This window comes from Melospiza georgiana, chromosome 12 (assembly GCF_028018845.1).
Source record: "Melospiza georgiana isolate bMelGeo1 chromosome 12, bMelGeo1.pri, whole genome shotgun sequence".
In the NCBI taxonomy this organism is placed as follows: Eukaryota; Metazoa; Chordata; class Aves; order Passeriformes; family Passerellidae; genus Melospiza; species Melospiza georgiana.
Genome location: NC_080441.1, coordinates 18,992,893 through 19,019,948, shown reverse-complemented (window position 1 = coordinate 19,019,948; position 27,056 = coordinate 18,992,893). Strand labels below are relative to the sequence as shown.

Genomic DNA, 27,056 nt, shown 5'->3' with positions numbered 1-27,056 from the left:
CAATCTCACAGCATTCCATGGTGCTCCAATCCCACAGCATTCCATGGTGTCCCAATCCCACAGCATTCCATGGTGTCCCAGTCCCACAGCATTCCATGGTGTCCCAGTCCCACAGCATTCCATGGTGCCCCAATCCCACAGCATTCCATGGTGTCCCAATCCCACAGCATTCCATGGTGCTCCAATCCCACCAGAGTTCCATGGGATCCCACCTGCCAGCCCCTGGCAGCCCCTCAGAGCAGGCAGAACAGGGAAGACCCTTCCTAGGGCTGCTTCACTCCCTCAAAGCCGTTCATTCCTTGTCAGGTCCCCTTCCTCCCTTCCCTGGGAACACCCCTGGGCAGGAGGAGGCTCCATCCATCTCCATCCTTCCTTCCTGTGCCGTTCTCCAAGGCTGTTGGCAGGGCTGGAGCTTCCCTCTCCCGGTGAATGGCCGTGGTTGCCTGTGAGGTCGGGGCTGGCTGTCAGCCAGCCCAGCCCAGCAGAGGGATCTAATGGCCCCGGCGCCAGGCTCTCGGAGGCAGGGAATGTGGGTCAGCAGTGACGGCATCTCTCGGAAAGCTGGGGGCGGAGAACACGGGGGGAAGCCATCATTTAAATTTGGAGAGGAGCTAACTGGAAATTTGGGCCATCAGGAGAGTAATGGGCCGAGAGGAAGAGCTGGGATATTAATAGAGCTGGTTTCTGTAAGAGCTGGAGCAAGCAAGGCATGGAGAACCAGAGGAGGTGTCCTGGCAGGAGCAGGCTGGGACACCCAGGGCACTGGGACCATCCACTGGGATCTCCATGGAAAACCTCCCCCTGCATCCCAGGAGCCCAGCAGGCCTCTCATGCTGCTCCACACCTCCATCCCTGCTCCGTTCCATCCCGGCTGCTCCTGCCTCCCAGCCACAGAAATCATCCCAAGAAACCCCTGGAGAAACCCCAGTGGGTTCATGGGGCCCTCTCTGGAGCTTGCTGTGGGTCCCACTTGTCCCTCCCTGCCAGCTGCTGGTGCCATCCGAGCCCAGCTCCTGCCATCCTCAGCCCCGAGGGGTTTCCATGCCAGACCAGGGGATGCAGCATCCCCACCCAACCTTGGGTTGACTTTGTAGGTGAAGATCTTGGGCAGCCTCTGCCTGCTCACTGTCTGGGAGCCCAGGGAGACTTGGGTGTCTCCGTCGTTGGAGAGGTTCAAGCTCCACTGCACAAACCTTCTCCTGCTCCAAACAGGGAATTGGGCTGGAGGCCTCCATGTATCCCTTCCAAACCACAGAACCCATGGATGATTTGGCTTTGAAGGACATCATAGATCACTGACTTCCCATCCCAAATCTGGAACTCCAAACCCGTTTGGAGGGCAAAGGACCTGCAGACACAGCCTCCCACAGTGAATTCCCTCTTCCCAAGAGTCTCTGTGCTTCCTGCAGGGCTGGAAGAGCTGCAGGAGCTGAATATGGATGAGGAGGGCAGGGAGAAAGGCAGGGGGTGTTCCCCTTGTTAAATATTTACCGTCCCAGGCGGGTGATGTGACATTTCCTACTCTTCAGGAATTCCTACAGACTGGCAGGGTTGCCCAGAGAGGAGCAGGGCTCTGTCCCAGCCTTGTCTGAGCAGCAGAACCTTGTCCCCAGGTCACAGGGGCCATTCCCAGGGCACTGAGTGTGCCCATCTCGGCATGGAACTGAACTCCAGGATCACTGAGGCTGGAAAAGACCTCCAGGATCATTGAGTCCAAGCTGTGTCCAGTCCCCACCTTGTCACCCAGCCCAGAGCTCTGAGTGCCATGTCCAGGCATTCCCTGCACACCTCCAGAGATGGGGACTCCAGACCTCCCTGGGCAGCCCCTGCCAATGCCTGACCACCCTTCCCGTGAAGAAATTCCTCCTGGTGTCCAACCTGAGCCTTTCCTGGTGCTGCTTGAAACACTAAAAATGGAGAAAACCGTGAGAGGCTGCATGAGCTATAAATTCTTTGCAGACACCTTTGCTGCTGGAGCCCCTCTGTGCCCTTCCAATCCTGTCCATCCACATCCCCCTCACCATCCTCAGCCAAGGTCCGACCCTCCTGGGGCTGGGGGACAATCCCTGCTAGCTGGGGCCAGCATCCAGCACCTCCAAGCCATGGAAGCATCCTTGACAAGAGCAAAACCTGCTTTTCCTGCTGAAAAGCTGAGGAAAACCCTCCCTTTGAGGCACCAACAGAGAAATTCGGGCTTCTTATATAAAATAAACCCACAGCACGGGGCACAAACCCGTTTTCCAGCAGAAAGTGCACATTCCCACCATGAAAGTGGGCTAAACCAGCCCAGTTACACAATGGGAAGGGCTCAGGTAGTGCCTGGCTGCAGCTGGATTTGATACCCTGCGAGGGCTGCGGGAGCATCAACCCTAGCTCCTTCCCTCGCTCAGGCAGCCCATCAAATATTTACTGGGCTGCCATAGGCAATTACATTAGAGGAGATAGTTAAACACCCCCTACCCCAGGGCACCCCCCTGCAATGTAAATCAAACAAATTGGACTCTTTTCACAATTGACACACACGATTTTACTTACTGTAAATAATTTAGCATTAAAAAGTCGAGCTACACTTTGCCCCATCTGGATTTTCTTTTCTGCCTCTCTCTCTCCCGCTCGGCGGACTCCAGGTTCCTAATGCAGGAGATGGAGTGCAGGAATTTTGCTGCCTGGGTGAGCTGTTAGAAGATTCCCATTTCCTAATGGAAGAAACCACACTCAGGAAAGCTGTGAAGTTGCCCATTTAAAAGCAGCAGAGATGTTCCAGCTAACAAAGGATGGGAAGGATCTCTCCCTCCGGAAGGGGTTGAGGCTATTGCTGGTTGGCATCTCCTGGGGTCGCAGCAATCTCCTATAAAAGTTGGCTGAATGGTTGCACTTTTTAATTAAAAGCCATTTTTCCTGATTAGGCTCAGTGGGGTTTTAATAAGGATTTTTACAAGCTGGATCTGTTGGCCAGCACGGATCATCTTTCTCTTACACCTCAAGCGCAAGGCCTGCATTAAACACCCGGCTCTTCTGGCTGGGAAGGGATCTCATCCTCATTAGGAGCTATTCCTGCATTTTCCTCCAGAAACAGGCATTTTGGAAGTGTGTATTTTCAGCCCACGCCTTGGCACCGTGGCTGGAGGTGTTCAGGAGCTGTGGGGATGTGGCAGTGGGGACATGGGACACTGGTGGCCCTGCTGAGGAGTGCTTGGACTCAAGATCTGAGAGGATTTTTCCCACCTCAGTGATTCCATGGTTCTGTGATGTCTGCTCCTAATTCCAACACAGAATTCGGCCTCTGTTGAGTTTTCCACAATGCCACCATCTGTCACCTGAGGTGTCACTTCAGCCTGTCGAGGTCCTGCTCTTGACCCCACAGCACGTTCAGTTCAGTGTGGGAGGAATGTTCTTCCCAGTGCCATGGGCTTGTCTCAGGAGCGAGCCAGGCTTTAATTGAGTTGAAAAGCTCCTGGGCCTGGATTTTCCATTCCATTCCTGCACTCCATCAGCCAACTCCAGCCACCCCCAGTCCCAGTGCAGGGGCCTCTGGCAGGTAGTGCCACTTCCCCATTTCCTGACAGAACCAATTTTCATCAGAAAACACCAGTTCCAATGAGACTGAAGCATTTAATCCCCCAACATCCTAATTTTGATGGATGGCTCCTCCCTGGGGTTCCCACAGAGGCTGTGTGTTGTGGGGATGTGATGTGCTCGTTGGACAGCCGGGACCATCCTGGCAGAGCAGCTCCAGGGGCTGGGAGGGCTCCTGGACTCAGAACTCAGGGCTGAAAATTGCAAGTGCACCAGAAATTCACCGGTTTTGGCTTCTTCCACCTGCTCAGGCCCTGGCCAGGTGTCGGTTTCTCAGCTGTTTTTATGACCTGGAAAGGTCCGGGGTGGCCTTGGGCAGCCCGCGCTCCAAAGGACGAGAAGAGGCTTCAGGTTTTTTCTCGGTCTTCAGTGTTTATTAGTTTTTATCTAAAAGATTTTCTCTCAGCCCAACAGAGGTCTGCATAGCAGCCAGCCATGAGCACACTGCGAGCCCCCGGGGTGGTCACTTATCTTTATACTCAAAATTACGTATACAATATTTATCATTTTTCCCCAATACCTTCTACCCTTATTGACCAGTGCACTTTTAGTAATAACCAATCCCAAAGTGCCACCATCACCACAGAAGATGGAGGCCAAGAAGAAGAAGAAGAAGGACAGGACACGCCCCAATTCCTCCATCTTACTTCTTTAGACACCCCTGTACAGAAATCCTAAACCCTGTGTTTCACACTCTAATTAACTTATCCCTTCACCATTCACCCAGTGAAATCCTCCCATCCTCATACAGGTGTCGTCTCCTGTGTAGGATCAAAGTCCAGCCACCAGACACTTCTGGCAACATTCCAGGACTCCCGAGCCCCCCAAGGGTGATCTTGGTGACTCTGCTCATCAGTCCTGAGGTGCTGAGATCCCACAGCCAGGAGCACAAGGAAAAGGGAGGGAAGGACCGAGTGAGGCAGGGTTGTCCGTGCCCTGATCTCTGCATCGCCCCACATGAGGTTTTCCAGGGGCAGCCCCGGCAGCCAGGGCAGGTGTGGAGCTGTCCTTAATGTCTGGGGTGACACCTGCCCTGGGCACCACCAGCACCGTCCCCCAGTGCTGGAAATGAGTCTGTGCCAGGCTGGCACGGCTGAGCCGAGCCTCCCCCGGCGAGCACAAAGTGGCGGCGGTCACCGGGGGCAGCGGGGTTTCCAGGCAGCCCAGCTGTCTGCCCGGGATGCTCCAAGCGTGTCCCTTCGGCAGGATGCTCTCCCGGAGCCCTGGGAAGCCGCGTCCCCCCTGCTCCGCTCCTGGAAGCTGCTAATCGCCGCCCGTGGGTTTAATTGGGAGCGAGAACGCGCAGACCCCATTAAAGCCCACGAGGGTGCCAAGGGCTCTCGCTCAGGCACAAATGAAGGAGCAATCAAACCCACTTAGGTAATAAAAACAGCTGGAGTCTGCAGGCAAGCGCCTGAGGCGGCGAGGCACATGGCAGGGCTGGGCTGGGCTGGGCTGGGCTGGGCTGGGCTGGGATGGAGAGCACCGGGAGCAGGCGGAGCTGCTGCGGGCACGGAGCCAGGCTGGGAGATCGTGGGGCATCCTCAAAAGGCAACGGAGCTGGAGCTCCTCGAGCTCAGACCTCGCTGAGAGTGTGTCCAGGATTGTTTTTCCAGCGGGAATGAGAAGCCAGAGGCCCTGGGTCACGAACCCCAAAATACTCTAGCCCTGTTGGCTCATTTGCCGTTCTATGGCACAAAACCACAGCACACAATGTGAGGAGACTCCTTGATCGTCATTTCTGCACAGGGATTTATTTCAGAAAGTGTCCCTAAAGCCACTGACCAGGTTGGGGTGCCAGCTCTTAGCCTGGGAGCTGGAATCACCTTGGAAGGAATTTGTTTTCCAAAGACTCAGATCTTGAGGGTCTTTGTTCAGTGCTTTTATTTGTTTTAATAGGAAGGATCCTGACTTTCCTCTATTTAATTCTGATTCCAGGGAAGCATTTCCTGCTTCACAGGGGTTGCTGGTATGGATGGGTGGGAGAGGTGGGTCTGGACTATTGCAGTTTTTGGATCAGTTAGGGAGGACAGCTGGGACAGACGTTAAAAGGCTGCAAGGAGCATTGCAGAGCTGTCCCACCTTAGCCCAGAAAGCCAGAGCAGAGCACTGGCAAACCCTGGAAGTTCATCTCACTCCATGGAAGTGCCAACACTCAGCTGCCCAGAGCTAAATCAACAACTGTGGAAGTGTTTGAGATGTTTGTGATTGTCACTGCTGCAGAAACCTCCCCTTGTGTGCTGTTTCCACATCTCTGCACAAAGACAGGAGAGTTTTCCTTGTTTTTCCCTGCCCAGGAGGAGCCTGATAAATCCCAACTCAACCCAGAGATTTGATATGGAGGCACGGCTCTCTTCCCCTCTGGGAGCAGCCCACAGATCCACAGTGGAGGAGGTGGTGGGAGGTGAGCTCATCCATGGAATGGGGCTGGGAGGGGGTTCCTGATGTCCCCACAGTGTCCCTGTGTTTTAGTGTCAGTGCCAGAGCCCAGAGGTGCATTCAGGGATCCTCCCTGAGTGTCCCTTGCTCAAAACCTTCATTGTCAGGACAAAGTTCGGGGCAGGATGCTCAGGGCTGCCACAGGAAAAGAGCAAAGGCTCAGTGGTTTGGAAAGGTCTGCTGGCACACAGAGGCATGGGAAGGAGGGAATGCTGTTTACTTCAACTGATCCAATTTTCCTACACGAGCAGCAGCGAAATGCAGCTTGGCACAGGTTTGCTTCCTTGGGGAGAGTGAAATCCAGGAGCTGAACTGCTCTGTCCAACCTTCTCTGAGCTGCCGAAATGCAGAAAATGAGGAAAAGTGGGGTAGAGGGGCCACCAAGAAGAGCCCAGCAAAAGGAGCTGTGGAATATCCTGAGACAAAAGCTCCCGGAGTCGTGAGAGAATTCACAAACCCAGCTGGAGGGGAGAGATCCCACCGCAGAGCACCTGGAAGGGACAATTCCCCTCCTGAGGAATTCTGCTGGAGCTCAGTGGAGCTTTCCAGCCTCCAGACTCCCCTGGCCACCAGCTGATGCTGCAGCTCTCCAGGAGCAGAGGGGAGGCCTGACTCAGAGCTGGGCTGGCAGCAGGAGCAGGGAAGAGGCTCCTGAGCTGCTGCCCCTGGAGCGCTGGAGCATCCTGCAGGGCCTGCTGTCCTCCAGAGCTCAGGAAGGGCTGGCAGTGCCTCAGGCCACCAGGGACAGGTGACAGGGCCTCCCTGGCAGCACCCTGGTGCTGGTGCAGGTTTTTCCCCAGGAGGATTTCTCTGGAGCCAGGATTCAGCCCTGGGGACTCTCCCCCACCCTCTGCATGAGCTGCATGGGGCTGGATTTGGGGACTTCCATGGTGGGATTGGTGGCTGTGCCCAAGTCTGGGCATCACCAGACACGGTGATTGTGCCTTGCAGTCTCTGTCACGGGATCTGACCTTCCCCTGGGCAGGTCCAGCACCCAGGAAATGTCTCTGGTGGCTCCCTGGTGTCCCTGCCCATGGCAGGGGATGGCACTGGATGATCTTTCAGGTGCCTCCCAGCCCAACCCACTCTGTGATCTTTTGGGGGATCTCAGGTAAGGTGCGGACCAGGTCATGGGGCCGGGTCAGGATTTTCCTTTCCCTGTGACCCTCGCTGACCATGTCTGTGCCACAGCACCCGGCAGGATCCCCAGGAGAAGGGACTGAGGGTGCTGTGTTCAGGCTCTGTGGAGAGGAGTGGCAAAGGGAGTCGGAAACAGGTCCTGCCCCTGACTCTGCTGCTCCGTGCACCAAAGCCATCGAGGTGGGTTTTGGGGCTGCAGAAGCACACCTGGCTCCCTGGAGAAGTCTGCTCTGAGCGTGGGACCCTCCTGTCCCCCACCACCCCAGGCACTGGGATTCCTCCTCTGCAGCCCTCTGCTATGGGCTGCTGGGGCTGTCATATCCCTTATGCACCTTTGAGAGCTTCTGGGGGGGCTGCAACGCCCCCACCCCCTGATCCAGCAGAGCAACCAAACTCCAGCGGCGGCAGGAGCTGGTCTGGAGGGAGGGAGGGACAGGGGGAAGGAAACACCGCGGGCTGTGGGGAAGTTGGCAGGGATGGGTGAGAGCAGGGCAGCGATGAGCTGGAGAATGGAGGGGCTGCACACACAGGCTGGGACTCTGCGCGAGAGGATTTGGGGAACGAACCAGGGAGATTCACTGAAGCAGGGAAAAAGAAAGTTGGTGAAACTTTTCTTGATTTCTTTGTTGTTATGATTTTTGGCCCAAGGTTCTCGCCTTCAAAGGGAGAAGGGGAACGGCTCCCATTCAGCCGCGGGTTCCGGGCTGTTCTGCTCCCCAGATCCCCCCGGGGCAGCGGCCGGAGCCGCGGGCAGGGCTGGACGGGAGGCGATGCCCCCCGAGCAGACGAGGGGTGAGAGGGAGAGGGGCGCACCTGCGGAGTGAGCAGAGCCGGGCAGGGGCGGGGATGGGGGCTGAGCCGGGTTTGGGGGGGCTCACCGACAGGTGGGGAGCTCTGGTTTGGGGGGTTACACCCGGATCGGGGGAGGGAGCAGCGCGGGCGGAGGGCGCTGAGCCCCGTTTGGGGGGGCGAGCTCAGTGCCCGGGGGCGGGCGCTGGGAGGGACCTCCCCGGCCCCTCCCGGTGGGCGGGGGGCGGGGGGGCCGGGCTATAATGCCATTGATGCCGGGCGGCGGAGCCAGACAATACCGCGCCCCCGAGCCGGGTGCCCGGAGCGCCCTGCGCTGCCCTGCCCCGGCCGGCCCCGCTCCGCTCCGCTCCCACCATGATGTCCATGAACAGCAAGCAGGCGTTCAGCATGCACCCCATCCTGCACGAGCCCAAGTACCCGCACCTGCACAGCAGCTCCGAAGCCATCCGCAGAGCCTGCCTGCCCGCCCCCCAGGTAAGCCGAGCACGGCTTTCGGCACCTTCCGTGCCCGCTGTCCCTCGCCAACTTACTCTGCCTTCCCTCGGGGTCTGGGGTTCGCCTGGGTTCGGGGATCGGTCCTTCCCGTCCTGCCTGCCCCGGGCCCGGCGGGCGGGGGGCTGTTCCCGGGGCAGGGGGCTCTGGGGGAGGGGGCTCTGGGGTTGGGGGGCTCGGGGAGCTCCGGCCGTCCCGTCCCGTCCCGTCCCGTCCCGCTCCGTGCGGGCGCTGGAGCAGCGCGGGCTGCGGGACCCCCGACGGCTCCGGCCCGGCCGCTGCCGCTGTTCGGGGAGCTGGCCCCGGAGGGCAGAGCGGGTGCCCGGCTCGGTGTCCGGCCCCGCGGTGCTTTTATCTGGGGCTCGGGCAGCGCTCGGTTCGCGTTACCTGTCCCCGGCAGGGCAGAGCGGGATCTCGGTCGCGCCGCTCCCCGTTAATCCTCTCCCGCTCTCTGCGTTTGTTTTCGCTCCCCTTTTCCCCTCCGCGCAGATCCAGGGGAACATCTTTGCGGGCTTTGACGAGACGCTGCTGCGGGGCGCCGAGGCTCTGGCCGCCGTGGATATCGTGTCGCAGAAAACGCACCCCTTCAAGCCGGACGCCACCTACCACACCATGAGCAGCGTGTCCTGCACTCCTACCTCGTCCTCCGTGCACCTGCACCACCCGTCCGTGCTGACCACGCACCACCCGCACCACCACCACCACCAGCCCTCGCAGGGCCTGGACGGGGAGCTGCTGGAGCACCTCAACTCCGCCCTGCCGCTCGGAGGGGTGCCGGGCCCCGACGTGGGCTCCACGCCTTCGCACCCGCACTCCCACATGTCGGCCATCAACCACATGGCCCACCACCCGCAGCCCATGAACGTGTCCCACCCCCACGGCCTCGCGTCCCACGCCGTCATCTCCGGCCCCGAGACCGAGACGGACCCGCGGGAGCTCGAGTCCTTCGCCGAGCGCTTCAAGCAGCGCAGGATCAAGCTGGGGGTCACCCAGGCGGACGTGGGCTCCGCGCTGGCCAACCTGAAGATCCCGGGGGTGGGCTGCCTCAGCCAAAGCACCATCTGCAGGTTCGAGTCGCTCACCTTGTCCCACAACAACATGGTGGCCCTCAAGCCCATCCTGGAAGCGTGGCTGGAGGAGGCGGAGAGGGCGCAGCGGGAGAAAATGACCAAACCCGAGATCTACACGGGGGGGGACAAGAAGCGCAAGCGCACCTCCATCGCCGCCCCCGAGAAGCGCTCGCTCGAGGCCTATTTCGCAGTGCAGCCCCGGCCCTCCTCCGAGAAAATCGCCGCCATCGCCGAGAAGTTAGACTTGAAGAAGAACGTGGTGCGGGTCTGGTTTTGCAATCAGAGACAGAAGCAGAAAAGGATGAAATTTTCTGCCACCTACTGAGGAAGGGGCTGGGGAGGCAGCGGAGCGGGGGGTGCTGCCCTCCCGACCGCCCCCCGGCCCTTCCAAATAGGGCTTGGGGTTGTCGGCTATTTTTTTTTTTTTGGGTTAAAAATTGGGAAAAAAGCAAGCAAACAAACAAACAAACAAACAAAAAAAAAAAAAAAAAAAAAAAGAAAAAAAACCTTTAAAATAAAGGGAAACGCGCCCAAAGCAAAGTGAACGGTTTGGTGCCTGCTCCTCACCCCTGGGCAAAGTGGCCCCGCTGTTCTGACTGGTACAGACTGCTTTTGTAGATAAAACTGGAGAAAAAAAAGAAAAAAAAATAAAAGATGGAGAGAAAGGAAAAAGACAAAACGAAAAGGCCAAGGGGGAAGTTTGGGGGTGCCCGGAGTCGGGGCAGCAGCAGCAGCAGCGAGAGCCCGGTGGGGCTTTGTCACAGCCCCTCCCGGCCTGGGGGCCGTGGCGCCGCTCACTCCTCTGTGTCCGCTCCTCTTCTTCTTAAAAAAAAAAAAAAATTAAAAAAAAATTAAAACAAGGCAAAGAAATGAGAAAGGAAGCGAGCTGGAAGCCAGCTGTAAAGCCGGGGTGCTCCCCGCCGCCAGGGTCCCCGCACACCCACGCACACACACGCACCTGCATGGTTTTGTTCCTTCCCCTGCCCCCCGCAAACCCATCGCGTTTTTGCAGTACCATTTCTGTTTCTACCTCATCGGCTAAATTGAAAAAAAAAAAATTTAAAAGGATAAAAAAAGGAGAAAATATTAAAAAAAGAAAAAAAAAAAAAATTGGCCCGTCCCTGGAGTCGCGGTTTGTTCGGGGAAATGGAGATTTATTTTGCGTTGGTTTCACTCCAACCGTTCGATTTCTGTATGGTTTTCACTGTATAAAATCCTAAGCTTCGACAATCACGTCCCTGGGGCTCAGCGGAGCGGCGGGAGCGGCCCGAGGCAGCGGGGACGGAGCCGGCCCGGCCTCTGCGCGTAGGGAACTCTGCACTTTCGAAGGCAAGAAAACTCTTATTTTCCCCCCTTTCCTTTGCATATTTAATAGAGAAAATTGCCTCTTTTTGTTTTTTCTTTTTTTTCCTTTTTTTTTTTTTTTAATTTTTAATTTTATTTTATGAATTAAAGGAGATTTCGTTCCGCTGTGTGTGTGCTGAATGAAATTTTGGTGTCTGTGTACGCTGCAGCATTTCAAATAAATCATGCACGTTTTACCTCACCCTCCTGCCTCCTTCCTGCGCTTACTGCGGCTCCGGCGAGCCCGGGGCTCCTTCCGTGGGACTCCCGGGGATGGGCACGGGCAGAACGGGCCGGGGGGGCAGAACCGGGGGGTCCGGGCTCCCCTCCGGGCATCGCGGCGGGTTTGGCCCTTCCCCGCCCGGGGGTCGCTCCCGCTGCCCGGGGGGGTCGTTGCGGCGCTGTCGCAGCACCAGGAGCTGCCCCCTGAGCCCACAGCCCGTGGGGGGACATCCCCGGGTGTCCCTGTCACCCCCAGGTGCTCCTGTCACCCCCAAGTGCCCCTGTCACCCCCCGGCTCCAAAAGGGACATTCGCCCTCTCCCCAAACTCCCGGCGGGTGTGACCGGGGTGTCCCTTCTGACACGGGGGAAAAGGGCTAAAACCAAGCGGCTTTTGTTGGTTTTCTTTGTTTGGGGTGTTTTTTTTGTTGTTGTTGTTTTGTTTTTTTGTTGTTGTGTTGTTTTAGGGTTTTTTTTGTTTGCTTGGGTTTTTGTTTGCGGGTGGTTTTTTATTGTTGTGTTGTTTTGGTTTGGTTTATAACTTATTCGGGGAGGAAAAAAATAATCAAACGCGCGTCGTGGTGTTGAAGCCCGACGGCCGGGACCCTGCGGCTTTTAGAGGGGAAAAGCGAAGTAGAACAAGAAAAAATAAAGTAGAATGAAATGAAACGAAATGAAATAAAATGAAATGAAAATAAATGAAATTAAATACGATAAAGTGAAATAAAATAAAACGAAGTAAAATGAATGAAAGTGAACTAATGAAATGAAGTGAAATTAAATAAAACCGAAACCAAACTAGCAAAAAGAACCCCCATAAAAGAAACCAAACAAAATTATAAACAAACAAACCCCTAAAACTCCGCGAAGAAGTAAGAAAAACAAACAAAAAGCAAATAAACAAACAAAAAACTCCAAAACCCACAAAAAAAAAAAAAAAAAAAAAAAAAAGGAAGAAGAAAGGAAGAAAAGAGGGGAAATTGTGCGGAGCCCGAAATTACTGTCGGAGGAGTTGCTGCCCCTGGGCGAGGGGGCAGCTCGGCGGTGGCTGGCACAGCCCTGCCCGCCCTGCCCTGCCCGCACCCCGGCATTCCCGCACCCCGTCCCGCACATCCCTCTTTATTCCCGGCCGCTTCCCAAAGCCCATCCCTTTGTTCTTGCGCTCCGTCCCTGTTTTCTCCAAGCAGCGAAAAGCGCATTTTCATAAATAGACCTTGGCCGAGCGCTGCCGATGAAACTTTAATGAGGCGGGATGCTGAGTGCTGCCCGGGGGGGCCCGGCCCGGCTCCGCGCAGCATTAGCGGGGCCCCGGCCCCCCCTTCCCGCGGCTCCCCCCGCAGCCCCGGAGCCGCTGCCGAGGCTCCCCCGCCCCTCCCGGCCCGTGCCCGGTGCCGGGGCCGGTGCCGCGGTGCCCCCGCTCCGCCAAGTTCAGGGCCGATGCAATATTTATCAGCCGCGCCGATAAAACGCCGCCCGGGTATTTCCCAGGCACAAACGCGAAGCGCAGCGCCCGGAGCCGGAGCGGGGCCGCCCGGGACCCCCCGGCCCCCGCGGCCGCCAGGTAAGGCGAGATCCCGGCGAAGGATGGGCGGCTCTGGGCCAGGAGCAGCGGCTGGAGGCCGGGAGGGGCGGGCAGAGACAGCGGGAGCGGGGCTGAGGCCTGGAGAGCTCATCACAGCCGGGCCCGGGCGGGAGCCGGCCCGGGGATTGATGCTGCTGCTGCCGCTGCTCCTCCCTGCCTTGGTCCTGCTTCACCCCTGCTCCAGCCCCTGTCCCTGCTCCAGCTCCTGTCCCTGCTCCAGCTCCTGTCCCTGTTCCAGCTCCTACCCCTGTTCCAGCTCCTACCCCTGCTCCAGCTCCTGTCCCTGCTCCTCCCTGCCCTGCTCCAGCTCCTACCCCTGTTCCAGCCCCTGTCCCTGTTCCAGCCCCTGTCCCTGCTCCAGCTCATACCCCTGTTCCAGCTGCTGTCCCTGCTCCAGCCCCTGTCCCTGCTCCAGCCCCTGTCCCTGCTCCAGGTCCTACTCCTATTTCTGCTCCTGTTCCTACCTCGGTTCCTGCTCCTACTCCTATTCCTACCCTTGCTCCTGCTCTTTTTTCTGCTCCTCCTGCCCTCCTCCTGCTCCTGCTCCCACTCCTCTTTCTGCTCCTGCTCCAGCAGTTCCCACTGCGCCCAGGCCAGCGAGAGCCCCCAGGATCCTCAGGGAAGAGCCTGGCAGGAGATGGAGAGGGGCCCCCTGCGCTTCCCCCGCTCCTGCTCCCACACAGCCGCTCCTGGCACAGCTCAGGGAGAAGCTGCTGCTCCTTCCTGCAGCTCTGGATACACCTGGGAGCAGCTCCCAGCCATGCTCTGGGGTCTCAGGTGCTGTGTGCAGCTCCTGTTCTCCTGAGGGTCTCTCCTCCTGCACCAGGGCCCCAGCTGGGCACCCAAAAGGACCCAAATCCCTCCAAATCCAAATCCAGGCTCTCTGCAGAGCACCTGGCACAGGGTGAGGTGAGGGAAGGAAAGCAGACACACACAGGGGTGCCACGAGCACTCCCTGCTCCTGGGGCACCCCTGAGCCTGACACTGCACCCAAAAGAGCATTAAAGGAAGGGAATATTGACTGGAATGGGCACTCCACTCTCACCCCGGCTTTTCATCTGAGGTTTGATGCATGAGCAAGGTTTGAGATGTTTCAGCTCTTTTGCTCCAGCAGCAGTTCCTCCTCTACAGGCACCTGCTAATCCTGGCCTGAGCTGGCCCAGAGCTCCTCCAGGAGAAGCTTCAGCCACCTTTGAGGACTTGAGTCCTTGTCTGCCTCCAGGCTGGTGGGATTGAGGGGGTGGGCCAGGCCTTACCCCTTCCCCAGGGGCACCCTGAGAACTCAAAAATATCAACACCACCAATTCACCAGGGACTGGATAAAGATGCTTTGGGGACCTTCAGAGCAGGGATGCACGGAGGAGTGGAGGCCTCTGGGCTCCAGTGAGGGGCACTGGAGAGGGACCAAGGAGCCTCTGTTGCAGTTCAGCTCTGATATCAACTCTGATCTCACCCCAGGGCTTAGAGGCACCTTCATCACCTTCCTGCCTGTAAGGGTTCTGAATGCCCAGCTCGCGTGGAGACACCAACAAACGGGGATGGGACAGCCGAGTCCCACCCCTGGTGCTGCAAAGGCTTCCCAAGGAAAGCTGCCCACCAGTTCTGGGCTGCTGGATCTGTCAGACACCAGTTCCTGGAGCACTCCTGGCCACTGGTGCTGTAGGCAGGACCTCTCTTGCAATCCTGTCCCTGCTCCAAGCTGTTTCCCTCCATGTCTCGCTCTTTTCTGTTACTTCTTCCTGCTCTAAAAGCCAAGACCCTCCAAGAATTTGGGCATCTAAACCTGTTGTGCTGAGATGTGACAGAGACATGGTCCAGGCCAGTGTGGCCGTGCCACCCCCACCAAAGTGTGCAGGGATGTGTTTAAAGCTACCCAGGCCCTGCTGAGGTGGAGTATGTGTGAACAAATGCAGATGTGTTTGAAGAAATCCCTGGAGAAGCCCTGCCCCTCCTTTATCCTTTAGGATGGTGCATCCTTGAGGCTGTAAAGCTGCTCTAGGTCCCCTTCACCCCACCTGGTCCCACAGGCACGGGGCCCCTCTGTGCTCCCCAGGCAGCAGGGTGACAGTGACTGCTGCCACCCCAGCCCCTGTATCCTGCTGAATCCCACGCTCAAGGGGTGATTTCCCCACTGGGGAACAAGGGCAGAACACCCAGCCTGTGTGGGGACCATCAGGGGGTCCCATCTGTCCATCCAGGGAGCTCAGGGCGCTCGCAGAGAGCTCTCAGAGGTGTGGGGAGGCTGCAGCAGCAGCAGGGACAGCGGCAGGCACTGCCTCATCCCAGAGGGATCCAGGCCAAGGGGAGGGATGCAAGGATCCCTGCTCAGGCATTACTGGCACGTCCCATCTCTGGGTCAGGAGCAGAGAGAAGGCTCCGTGTTCTTTAAAGGATCCCTGCCTTTGAAAGCTGGGCAGGTCCAGGCTGCGCCCACTCCAGACTTTCTTCTATTATTCCATGTGTTTTAGTGCAGTGCAGAGCAGATGTATTTTTAAAGATGCTTGGGGTAGGCTCTGTTCCACTACAGGGAAAAAAGAAGTAAAACCATCATTAGGTTTTACTGAGCAGGACAGCCAGGGTGAGGGGAACTCAGGAGAAAGGCTTGGGAAAGAGTTTGGGAAATGGAGCAGGGCATTCCATGGGACACGCCTGACAGCTGGCTGCAGGGCAGGGCAAGAGGAAATGGCCTCAGGGGAGGGTTAGGTGGGATTTTGGGGAAATTTCTTCATGGAAAGGGCTGTGCAGCCCTGGCACAGCTGCCCATGGTGGTGGGGGAGATGCCATCCCTGTTGTGTGGATGTGGCACTTGGGGACACGGGGCAGGGTGGCCTTGGCAGTGCTGAGGGAACACCTGGAGGCTTTTCCAAGGTAAGCCATGCCATGATGCCACAATCCAGGGAAAAGGAGCAGCCATTATCCCCTTCCCCGATGGATCAGACACCCTTCACAAGGACCAAGCCCTGGGTCAGGTGCAGCTGCCTGTGGCAGGAGCAGCTCCAGCCCTTGGCTGTGCAAACCCAGAGCTCCCTGCTCATCCCAGTGGCAGTGGGGAATGAGAGATCCTAATAAATTTACAAATTCATGAGGTTTTTTTTTACTTTGAGCTTTTGTTTGTTTGCGTGTGGAGGGTGTATTTTTTTTCTTTTTGTGGGTTGTTTTTTAATAATTTGGTTTTCATCTGTGTTAAAGAAATACTTCCAGAAATTTAATCTTGTGCTTTTCCAGGGGCCTTTATCTCCCCATCCTTCACCCACAGGAACAGCCTCCTGCCCCATCAACCCTCCCACAGCCCTGCAGGGACAACCCCTCATTTTTGGCCATAAACCCTAAGGAGGTGCTGTAGGATTTGGCTTCGGATCTTTGGGGAAATCCAAGAGCAGGGAAACTCACAGGCAATTCCAGGAACTTTGGGATCCTGGAGAGAGAGGGATGAGAGGTAAAATCTCCATTCCATCTGCAGCACCTCACCAACACCTCCAGCAGCTGTAGGAAAATTGGAGCTCTCTGAGTGATGTGAAAGTGTCAGCTAAGGACCGTGATTTATTTATCTCAGGCGCGGGAAGGGTTTGGGTTCACACAAGGAAAAATCTGTGTGTGTGTCTGGAATCCTGCCCCACCAAGCTGCTGCCTGGCAGTCACAGGGAGCTGTTCCAGAGGTGTTCCAGGGCACCTCGAGCTCAGGGAGCACTGCCTCATCCCTCCCCAGCTCCAGGATGCACTTCCAGGATAAATGGTGGAGCAGGGCCGTGTTTGCCCCTCCTGCAAAGCAGAGGAAACGCCTACTGGCCTTGCAACAGCGCGGGGGAGTATCCACCACACTGGATCTGTGATCTATCCAGGCTTTGGAAAAACTCCCATAGCCAAGAGAGATCTTCAGGGCAGAATTTTCCCGTTGTTTATCAATGTTTGCACCATGTCCAAGGAGATCAGCATTCCAGACCTTCAGATTAGGAAGGACAAATTCACCATTTCCTTTCAGGCACTGAAATGGGTCTGGGCTGGGTCAGAGTGCCACTGGGGGCAGTGGGGGGTCAGGGCATCAATGCTGCACTCGTGGCATCACCCAAACCAGTCAGTATTTTTGGGAGGCCCGTTCCCTCACCTGGAGTCACACCAGGAGTGAGTCTCTTCCCTCTTGTACCTTCTCCCTGCAGCCCCTCCTCCCTCCTTCCCAGGCAGCTCTGTCTGTCTGTCTGGGCAGTCTGTCCTCACTCCTGGTCCCACCCAGCTGCTCAAGGACCCTCTCACCCCTCACCGGGTCCAACCCAGCTCCTGCAGTGCCTGGGCTCTGGACCAGCCCATTCCACGGGGGATTGTGGCTGCGTGTGCCAGGCTGACACAGCTCCTTTCCTCCTTCCCTCTCTCCCGGCCCTGGCACGGGGGACTCTCTCCTGTAGGGTTCCCTCCTGCAGGAAGGGCCATGGCTGCTCCAGAGGGGCCCTGCAGGCCGGGCTGGTGCTGGGTGGGCCTGGGCCTTGCTGTGCTACCAACGCAGCTTGGGCAGAGGAACCGGGACAGAACCCTGGCAGAGGAACTGGGACAGAACCCCGGGCAGAGGAACCGGGACAGAACCCCGGGCAGAGGAACCGGGACAGAACCCCGGGCAGAGGAACCGGGACAGAACCCCGGGCAGAGGAACCGGGACCCAACCCCGGGCAGAGGAACCGGGACAGAACCCCGGCAGAGGAACCGGGACCGAACCCCGGCAGAGGAACCGGGACCAAACCCCAGGCAGAGGAACTGGGATTGAACTGTGGGCAGAGGAACAGGGAGTGAGTCCGGGCAGAGGAACTGGGACCGAACTCTGGGCAGAGAAACCGGGACCGAACCCTGAGCAGAGGAACTGGGACCGAACCCCGGGCAGAGGAACCGGGACAGAACCCCGGCAGAGGAACCGGGACCGAACCCCGGCAGAGGAACCGGGACCAAACCCCAGGCAGAGGAACTGGGATTGAACTCTGAGCAGAGGAACTGGGACCGAACCCCGGGCAGAGGAACCGGGACAGAACCCCGGGCAGACAGACCGGGACAGAGTCCCGGACAGAGGAACTGGGAGTGAGTCCCGGGCAGAGGAGCCGGGAGCGGGCCCCGGGCTGCAGCCTCTCCCCGGGAGCCCCGAGCCGTCCCCAGAGCCGCCCAGCGCTGCCTCCCGGACGGGCAATGGCTCCGGATGGCGCTGCCCGGATTGCTGCCATCGCCGTGCCCGGATCGCTGCCATCGCCATGCCCGGATCGCTGCCATTGCCGTGCCCGGGGCGCTGCCATCGCCGTGCCCGGATCGCTGCCATCGCCGTGCCCGGGGCGCTGCCATCGCCATGCCCGGATCGCTGCCATCGCCGTGCCCGGATCGCTGCCATCGCCGTGCCCGGGGCGCTGCCATCGCCGTGCCCGGATCGCTGCCATCGCCGTGCCCGGATCGCTCCCGCTGCCGTGCCCGCTCTCCTCGCTCAGCACATGCAATGCCGACTTCCTCCGGCTTCTCGCATGGATTTTTTCCCACCCTGGCTGTGCTCTTTAGTGCAGATCTAAGCGAGCTTTCCGAGCGCGCTGCCTGGATGTCTTTATTAAAACACACAGTTTAAGGAGGGGGCTGAGGAGAGGGGGGTGGCTCGGCTCTGGATTCACTCTGCAGCCGAAACCATGGGAATCTTCTGCTCCACAACTGTTCCCGGCCGCCGACAGCTGCGCGGTACCGCCAGCAGGACACGGGGTCACCTCTCTGGCCGTGACTAATTCATGGCGAGGGCAGCCCTCTGCTCGCTCCCCCGGGGCCGTGTCCCCTCGGGTGTGAAGGCAGGTGGGCAGACAGGGACATGTCCCCCAGGGGCTGGTGGCCCGGCTGCTGGAGAGGCCGTGCTGGGATTCCCTGCGACTCCCGGAGCAGCTCTGTGAGGGGGATGCAAAGCCGGCGGGCTGTTCATGAGGCCTACCCCTGAAGAGGAGCTTTCCCTTGGGAAACTTTGAGCCCTGGGTCAAGTTTTGTTCTCAGATACCTGGAGGCTGAGGAAATCCCAGCAGGCACAACTGACACTGCCGAAATTGGGGCCTGTGGGGGTGCCCGTGCCTGCCATGGGAGTGCAGCACTCCCTGTGCCGTGCCTGGGAGCAGGGACTGATCTGAGTCTGGCAGGGACCTCCAGCACGGGCTGCCAGGTGCTGGCAGTGACTGCAGAGCTGACAAAAGCAGCTTTTCCTTGCACCAGGAGCTGTTTCCCCATCACATCAACCCCGCTGGCAGCCCAGAGGCCTCAGACACAGCTCTGAACTTCTCCTTGTGATGCACCAACCCTGGCCAAAGCTCCCTGACCTCCAAACCCACCCCACTCTCAGGCTTGGCCATCCTGTGCTCCCAGTCTGGAGGAGCCCTGGGGAGCAGCTGCCTGCCCTGTCCTGCCCAGCCCAGCAGCAGCTGCAGCAGGCCCTGCTCTTGCTGGGGAGGTGCTGGTTTCTGCCGTGCTGGCTGCACATCCCCCTGTGAGCCACTGGCTGCTGGAAGGCACTGCCCGAGCCAGCCACATGCTTCATGATGTCAATCGCAGTTCAGAGTTAATTATTCATGAGAAAATTTCATAATGTGCTGTTAAGTGGGCTGCAGGATATTTTGGTTAAATTAAGGGAACCTGAAAGCTCCCTCTGTAGGGTGCTGCTCCTCGGGCCTCGCTGGGAGCAAAGGTTCGGTCAGAGCTCAGGTGCTGTGGCCTCTGCCATGGCCTGCGATTATTGGAGCCACGGCAGTGTGCAGATCAATCCAATGGCTCAGCTTCGTGTTTCCAGCAGGAAAATTCCCAGTGAAGTGTTTTCCAAGAAGACTTGGGCTGGTGAAGTTTCCCTGCCCGCAGCAGGGGCTTGGAGCAAGATGAGCTCTGAGTTCCCACCCAAACCATTCCGTGAAACTGTGACTTCAAAGCAGCTTCTGTGGAGCCCCCCTGAGCCTGCAGAGAGCCCAGAAGAGGCTGTGCAGGTCATGGAATCACAGGATCATCCAGGTGGACACCTCTAGGACCACTGAATTCATCTGTTAACAGGCCAGTTCACTCCCAGACTCTTTTCTTCCTCATCCTTGAAATCATTTAGGTTGGAAAAGACCTTTCAGATCATCAAATCCAACCCAGCTCTAAAGAAACCTCTTTCACTGGGTCAGTCTCACAGTCCTGCAAACATGCCATGCCTTGGAGCCTTGGGGGAAGGAGTGGAGGGGCAGCTCCCACAGCACAGCTCCCACAGCTTCCATAGCACAACTTCCACAGCTCCCACAGCACAGCTCCCACAGCTCCCACATCCATCATCCCTCGATGTTGGGACCTCCCTGAGGTGTCCTGGTGACCCAGGGCTACAATCACAGGGGACTTTGGGTCTTCTCTTGCTCTTCAGAAGAACTGGGCCTGGTTGGTGAAGCAGGAACCCCCCCTCTGACAGTTTTCCCTGGGTTGGCTGCAGGAACCCACAGGGATCTTGGGGTGCCCTGGATTCCTTTTGAAGCCTTGTTAGAGGGGCTGACTGACAGAGCTGGACTGGCTTTGGAGCCTTTCCTGAGTCTCCCCTTTGGCCATGCTGCCCCTTCCCATCCTGCCATCATTTGTCACTGAGGGGTCACAGTGACCTGGCTCCGTGCTGCCCCGTGAGTGAGGGAACATCTCCCTCCCCTGGCTGGTGGATCAATGAGTGACCTTCCAGAACAACTTTCACTCCTTCATTTTTTGCCAACCTTGCTGTTTCCCTGCCCCTTCTGCTGACTGGGAAAAGTTTGGCCCTACGCCACGAGATGAGGTGGGAACACCTGCAGAGACTCAGGCCATGGACTGGGAGTGGGGATGGACTTGCCCATGGAGCTGGGGTCCCTGCCCCACAGTTGTGCCTCCAGGCCCACCTGCCCCACTTCTGCTGTGCCATTTGTGACTGGTACAGGTGTCTGACACAGCTGAGCTGCCCAAACACCAAAGTTTCTGGGAATAACAACCCTGGAAGCATGGCCAGGGTCATCCTAGGGTGAAACCTCAGGCTTTAAACAGACAGAGGGTAGATATAAGGAAGGATTAGATTCAGGATTAGATATATGGAAAAAATTATTTCCTGTGGGGGTGCTGAGGACCTGCACAGGGTGCCCAGAGCAGCTGTGGCTGCCCCTGGATCCCTGGAAGTGTCCAAGGCCAGGCTGGATGGGGCTTGGAGCCACCTGGTTTAGAGAAAAATTCCCCAGAACGGGGGACTGTGTCCCCCCAGTTCTAGCTGGAATGAGATGGGCTTTAAGGTCCCTTCTCACCCAAATTGCTGAGGGATTTTATGAAAGGAGAGAAATGAAATGATGAAATTATATGAAATTATGGAATGTTATGGAACTGATGCAGTGATACCACCCTGGGAGAGCCCCAGGGGCCGTGACAGGGGGAGAGGGGAGGTCACCCTGTAAGGGACTGGTGGGAGGAAGCCTTTTGCCTGCCCTTTTCTGGGCAGCTGAGCACAGCCTGCAGTGCATCCCACTCCTCCTGGATGGGGCTGGAGCCAGGCACCCCCTGGGTCACCAGCAGAGAGGATCCAATACAAAACTGCTCCTGGGCGTCTCTCCAGAGGTGGATGTGTGGAGGAGAGTGAATCTGCCCAGCAGCTGTGTCCTGCTGCCAGCACAGCCTTGCTCTCCAGTTAAAACACACCTGGACAGGGACAGGGAGCACAGGAGCCCACTCAGAGCCGAGCAGGAGGGAGCTGAGCAGCAGTGACTGGGCACTTGGCAGGCAGTGAAATGCAGCTTGCAGGGGATGAAATGCAGTTTGCCTCCATGCCAAGCCTTGATGGCTTCATTCTGCTTCTTAGGGCTCTCAAGCCCCGCAGCCTGGAGCCAGCTCTTGCAGGGCTGGGAGGATGGGGTGGAGGCAGGCAAGGAGGAGGAGGCCTCTGCAAGCCCCTCCAAATATTTAACTCACTGGAAACTCAGAGCTCTCAGCCCTGCTGTGGGCTATCCTGGCAATGGATGGTGCCTGCCCTTGGTGCTCCCAGCCCTGCTGCAAAATCACAGTGCTGCCTCCAGGATAAATGTTCATGGAAATAAGAAAACATCCAGCAAGTGCTCCCATCCAGACACCTTCCATGGATAAATCTCATCCTCACTCCCTGCCCCAATGAGGGGGATCCAGTCCTGGCAATATTTTGGCAGCTCCGAGGGCAGCACAGCCCTGCCCAACACCTCCTCTCACCACATGCAGCTCCAAACCCCTCCTGCCTCCTTCCCTGGAGGATATTTCCCTCTGGGAGAGGAGCTGGGATCATGGGCAGAGGCAGAGCAGAAACTGCCCCATTTTGAGTTGGGCTGAGAGCAGCAAATTGCAACTGCTCCTCCAGCAGCCCCTGACCAGTTCCCATCCCACCCATGGAAGGGATCCCATTCCCACTTCCAGGCTCAGCTCAGAGGTGTCAGCCCCTTCTCATTTTGGAGGCTCTTGACTTTCTTTCTCTCTTGCCCTTTTTTTTTTTTTTTTTTTTTTTTTTTTTTTTGCCTTTTCCTTTTTCCTCCAGCTTTTCTCTTCCTCCTTTTTTCTTTTTCTCTCTTTTCTTTTTCTCCCCCCCTCCCGCCTCCCTGTGCAGCCTCTGTTCTTCATCCATTATTTAGGCTTTTCTGACTGTAACAGCAACATTCGCCTTGTATACCTTGTGTGGGGTTTAAAATATAGATAAAAGCAGAAGGTCAGACTTGAAACACGGATTCTGACGGTTGCTGCTGACTTTGTCTGGAAGCTACAAAATCTGGAGCTTTCTGTGCCCAGCAATGGTTTTGGTACAATTGGGTTTTTGGGGGTTTAGGTTTTTTTTTTGTTTTTTTGTCTGGTTGATATTCCTGCAAACTGTCTTGGTGTTTGATGCTTTCATCCAGCCTTTCAGTTTCTAAATGTTCTGGGGCCTGGCTGGCTGCAGGACAGGGGAGCTGGAGCCATGGAATTCCTGCTTGGAGGTCCAGTCTTGACCCAGCACAGCAAAAACCTGCTGCTCTCCGTCTGGGGTGGGCTGGGGAGGGGAGGAGGTGCCTCCACGCACATCCAGCAGGCTCTAATTGGCACCTCTGGTCAGCAGAGCCAGGGACTTTCCCTTTCAATTATGAATAAATGCCCTGCTTCTTTTATGTTGCTTTCTTCAGCCATCAGAGAGATTGGATTTTGAGGACAAATGTTTGTGGGAAATAAATTTCAAAGTCAATGTGGGAACGGTCCCAGAGAACATGAAACAGTTCATTGTGTGTTTGAACGGGCACGGGGCTGGCAGGGCATCCCTGCAGCCAGGAGACAAACTGGGCAGGGGGAATCATCATTCCTGGAGGGCTCTCAAAGCCATGTGCAGGTGGCTCTTGGGGACCTGGGTCAGTGGTGGCAGTGCTGGGGGAATGGTTGGGCTTGCTGGTGTTTGAGGTTCCTCCAACCCCAATTGTTCTGTGATTCCCTGAGAAGGGGCAGCAGGGGATGGGGACACTCAAAGATCACTTTTTGTGTCTCTGAGATCCACGTGGGCAGAGAAGGGCACTGGAGAAGAGCAGGGGATGCTCCAAGAAGGGCCATTACAAACTGAGGCACTGGTGGAGCGATGCCAGCCCTGCCAGGCAGTGTTCACCAGCCACAGGGCAGGACAGTGACATCCCGGGCTGTTCCTGCTGGGAGCTCAGTGGGGAATGTGCTCTCCCTACACAGGACACTTTCAGAGAACTTCAGAGGCTTTGGCTCACTCTAAACCAGACCCAAGACCCTTCCAGTCCCCACCTGTAACAGGAGCTCTCAAGAGCTGTCTCCAGAACTGAGACCTGCACGTTTTGCTATCAGAGAATCCCAGCCTAGTTTGGGTAGGAAGGGTCCTCAAAGACCCCCTGGTGCCAATCCCCTGCCATGCACAGGGACACTGCTGTCCCCACCATGGCCAGGGGGTTCAGCAGCCAGCTGGGATCTGCAGCTCAGCACAGGTTCCAGCTTGTTGGGTGCCAGCAGCCTCTAATCCAGGGGGATATTCCAGTGGCAGCTGCTGTTCAGGAGGCTCCATAGCCCAGCTGGCACTCCCCAAATAACCTTTCTTCACTCTAGCCCAAGGGAAAATGCATCTGTCAGGTGAGGAATAGGAAAATAGAAGGAAATTATTCCCTGTGAGGGTGGGGAGGCCCTGGCACAGGGTGCCCAGAGCAGCTGTGGCTGCCCCTGGATCCCTGGCAGTGCCCAAGGCCAGGCTGGACACTGGGACTGGAGCAGCCTGGGACAGTGGGAGGTGTCCCTGCCATGGCAGGGGTGGCACTGGAGGGGCTTGGAGGTCCTTTCCACCCCAAACCATCCTATCATTCCATGGTTCTGTTCCAGTTTCCCTGCAGGCACTGTCCTTACCCAAACAGGATTTGGAAGGACACAGGGAAAGGCTGCAGCCTTCCTGTCTCAGCTCCATCCCTTGGGTCTCTCCAAAAGCCAGACTGGGCAGTGGATCCAGGCATGGATCTGTCAGTGCTGAGTGCTTACAGCAGCTCTGGCTGGGATGGCTCATGGATGATCCCATGGCCAAGGAATTGAACTTTTCCAGATTTCCCAACATGGGGCATTTCCTTCCCTGTGCCCACAGCTGCAGCTCATGTCACAGGGGTGTCACACTGAGGGAAAGATGCCCAGCTATGGTATTTTCCAGGAGGAACAGGAAAAAAGTGACACTGTGAAGGGAATCACCAAGAGCAGCAGCTCCTCGTGCTCAGGCATCTCTGGATTAGGGAATCCCAGCAGCATGTAGGGATTGAAACTGGCCTGTTGTGGTTTTTGGGGCCTTGAAGAAGAACATATCCAGGGAGGTGGTGGAGTCTCCATCCCTGGAGGTGTCCAAGGAATGCCTGGATGTGGCACTCAGAGCTCTGGGATGGGGGCAAGGTGGGCATAGGGCACAGCTTGGACTCCATGATCCTGGAGATCTTTTCCAACCTCAGTGATTCTAGGATCCTGTGACTGAGGAGCATCTCCAGAGTCCTTGAGGTGACTTCTTTACATCCATCCACAGGCTGGCCAAGCCAGCTCCTCAATCTGCTATTCTCAGGATGTTAAACATCCAAAGGAAAGAAAGAAACAGGAGTTTCAGGAAGTCCAGGAATCGTGACACTGCTCATCAGAACTGGATGAGTTGACATCATTCAGCTCAGGAGGTTTTGAGGTAGGACTGTGGGACTCTTTATATTTTAATAAATGTCTCCCTTCCAATCCTACTGAATTCCTGGCCTTGCTGGCAGGCTGGCATGGGATCATTATCCATTTTTGAAGTGTCTCTCTCCACTGATGTTCAGGACATTTGGGAATCCCTTTCCATTGTGATTCTCAGAGCGTTCTCCCTGTGACACCTGCAGCTCGGTGACAGCCCCTGCTTAAAAACCAAAATACAAAAATTCCTGAATATTCTACTGCTCCCCATGAGGTGGATGGGACCTGCAAGTCCTTGGTGCTCTGGGAGGGGAATTTTTACCGAGAGGATTTTCCTCTGGGTTTGGTAGCCAAAGTCCAATGTCGAAAGTCCAGCTCGCGAATTCCCACTGCTCCTGGTCCCACAGATCCCCTTTTCCTGCTGCTGGGGGGCTGAAACCACCCCACTTTGCCAAGATCCTGTGCCTGCAATAATCCCTCCCAAGCCCAAGAGTTACTTCTGTTTTCTTCCACCAATTCTGTCCATTCCGCCTTTGGCAAACATCGATTTTCCACAATTCCCCGCAGCCCTCATAAAGCAGCTGCCAAAACGGCTCCCTCGCGGGCCACTTCTTTTATTTGTCGAACAAAAGAATCATCAGCATTGTCTCCAGAGCTCTCCGGCCAGCGGAGCCTGGGATTAGGATGCCGAGCTCCCTCTCCTGGCTGCCGGATCAAAAGGAATTGCTGAAAAGTCCTGCGCACCTGAAAATGGGGATCGCCGGACTCCGGCTGAAGGAGGAACAGTCCTTCCGCCTGCTTTGCGGATTTTCAGTCTCCATCACTTTTCCTCTCCATGAAATGTGCTGGGAAAACGTTCCGGTGCAACAGTTTTGGGAGAAGGATGAATTTGTCTGTGGGTTAAACTTGCTTTTGCTTCTCTCCCTTTTCTCTCATCTGTCACTGTCAGGGAACAGATCCCAGAGGGAAAATCACTCTGAGGGTCTCCGCAGGAAACCACGGTTGTGTCCCTCCAGTTATCCATGAAAGGTTACTCCAGGGAGAGGGAGAGTGTGGAAAGGACATGCTCGAGGAAGAGGAGCAGGAAACAGGTTGGGATGAAGGTTGGGGATCACAGGAGCAGGGGATGCCCCATAATGTGATCCTGCTGGAGGCTGAGGGGCTGCTCTGGAGAGAGGGGGCAGCAGGAGCAGCAGGATCTGCTGGGAGACAACAAGCAGGAAAACTCGGACCTCAAACATTCCAGATCTTCACCTCAAGTGTCCCAGTACAGGTGGCAAATGCGGATTAATTCCAAAAACCCATCAAATGTCTCCAAGTGACATTTTCCACTTTCAGATCAAGGCTCCCCTCCTCTCTCCTTTGCATGATGAGCTGGCCCAGCACCTGCTGCAGTCTGGGAATTCTGGTTGTGGTCTGCAGCTGGGATCCTGCAGGAATTTGGATTGGAAAGCTCAGAGCTCTGCCCCCATGGGAGGCTGAAAGCACCAATGGATTTTGAAGTGGAATAATGAGTTGTGTGCATGTCCTGTTGCACACTTTGGGAGCAAATGGGCACCACAAATCCAATTTGGAGAAGTCAAGAAGCCCTGGAAAACTTTTAGTCTCCCCACAATGCAATTATGTGACTCTCTGAGCTGCCTATGGTCTAGGGAGAGGATGGTGCTGGCTGTCCTTGGGAATTATGGAACCCATGGATGAGGGAATGCTTTTGGTTGGGAGGAACCCTAAGGACCATCTCACCCCACCTCTGCCATGGGCAGGAACAGCTTCCACTGTCCCAGCTTGCTTCCAGCCCCACATCCAGGGATGGGGCATCAGTTCCCTGGGCCGTGCATGGATTTGGCCGACCCAAATACCACATTCCCCATGGATTATGTTCCAGACACCTGTCCTGTCCCTCTCCAGGCCCAGGCAAAATCAAGGAGCAAGGAAGAGCTCCAGGAATGAGTCAAGACTCCAAAAATGAGTTACCCTGGGAGGTGTTTAGGAGAGGTTCTGCTGGGATATTCCATCCATCCATCCATCCATCCATCCATCCATCCATCCATCCATCCATCATCCATCCATCCATCCATCCATCCATCCATCCATCCATCCATTCATCCATCCATCCCTCATCCATCCATCCATCCATCCATCCATCCATCCATCCATCATCCATCCATCCATCCATCCATCCATCCATCCATCCATCCATCCATCCCTCATCCATCCATCCATCCCCCATCCATCCATCCATCCATCCATCCATCCA

At 56.7% G+C, this 27,056-nt stretch overlaps 2 protein-coding genes across 2 annotated transcripts in view; both read left to right on the top strand.

Annotated features, from left to right (window-relative positions):
• The first annotated feature begins 8,319 nt into the window (after positions 1–8,319).
• LOC131088622 (brain-specific homeobox/POU domain protein 3) lies at positions 8,320–9,852 on the top strand. The gene is made up of 2 exons (XM_058032827.1): positions 8,320–8,439; positions 8,947–9,852. The coding sequence occupies exons 1-2, from the start codon at positions 8,320–8,322 to the stop codon at positions 9,850–9,852; spliced, it is 1,026 nt and encodes a 341-aa protein (XP_057888810.1).
• A 7,981-nt stretch (positions 9,853–17,833) lies between these two features.
• LOC131088707 (endothelin receptor type B-like) overlaps positions 17,834–27,056 on the top strand; it is a 71,952-nt gene continuing 62,729 nt past the window's right edge. Inside the window, exon 1 of the mRNA XM_058032954.1 lies at positions 17,834–18,128. Coding sequence (XP_057888937.1) covers positions 17,834–18,128 — 295 coding nt within the window. The remainder of the gene's footprint in view (positions 18,129–27,056) is intronic.

Bases quoted from the DNA above. Each gene is read 5' to 3' on its own strand.
- LOC131088622 (XM_058032827.1), top strand. From the start codon at position 8,320: ATGATGTCCATGAACAGCAAGCAGGCGTTCAGCATGCACCCCATCCTG. The intron at 8,440-8,946 runs GTAAGCCGAGCA...CCCTCCGCGCAG, and splicing joins CCTGCCTGCCCGCCCCCCAG to ATCCAGGGGAACATCTTTGC.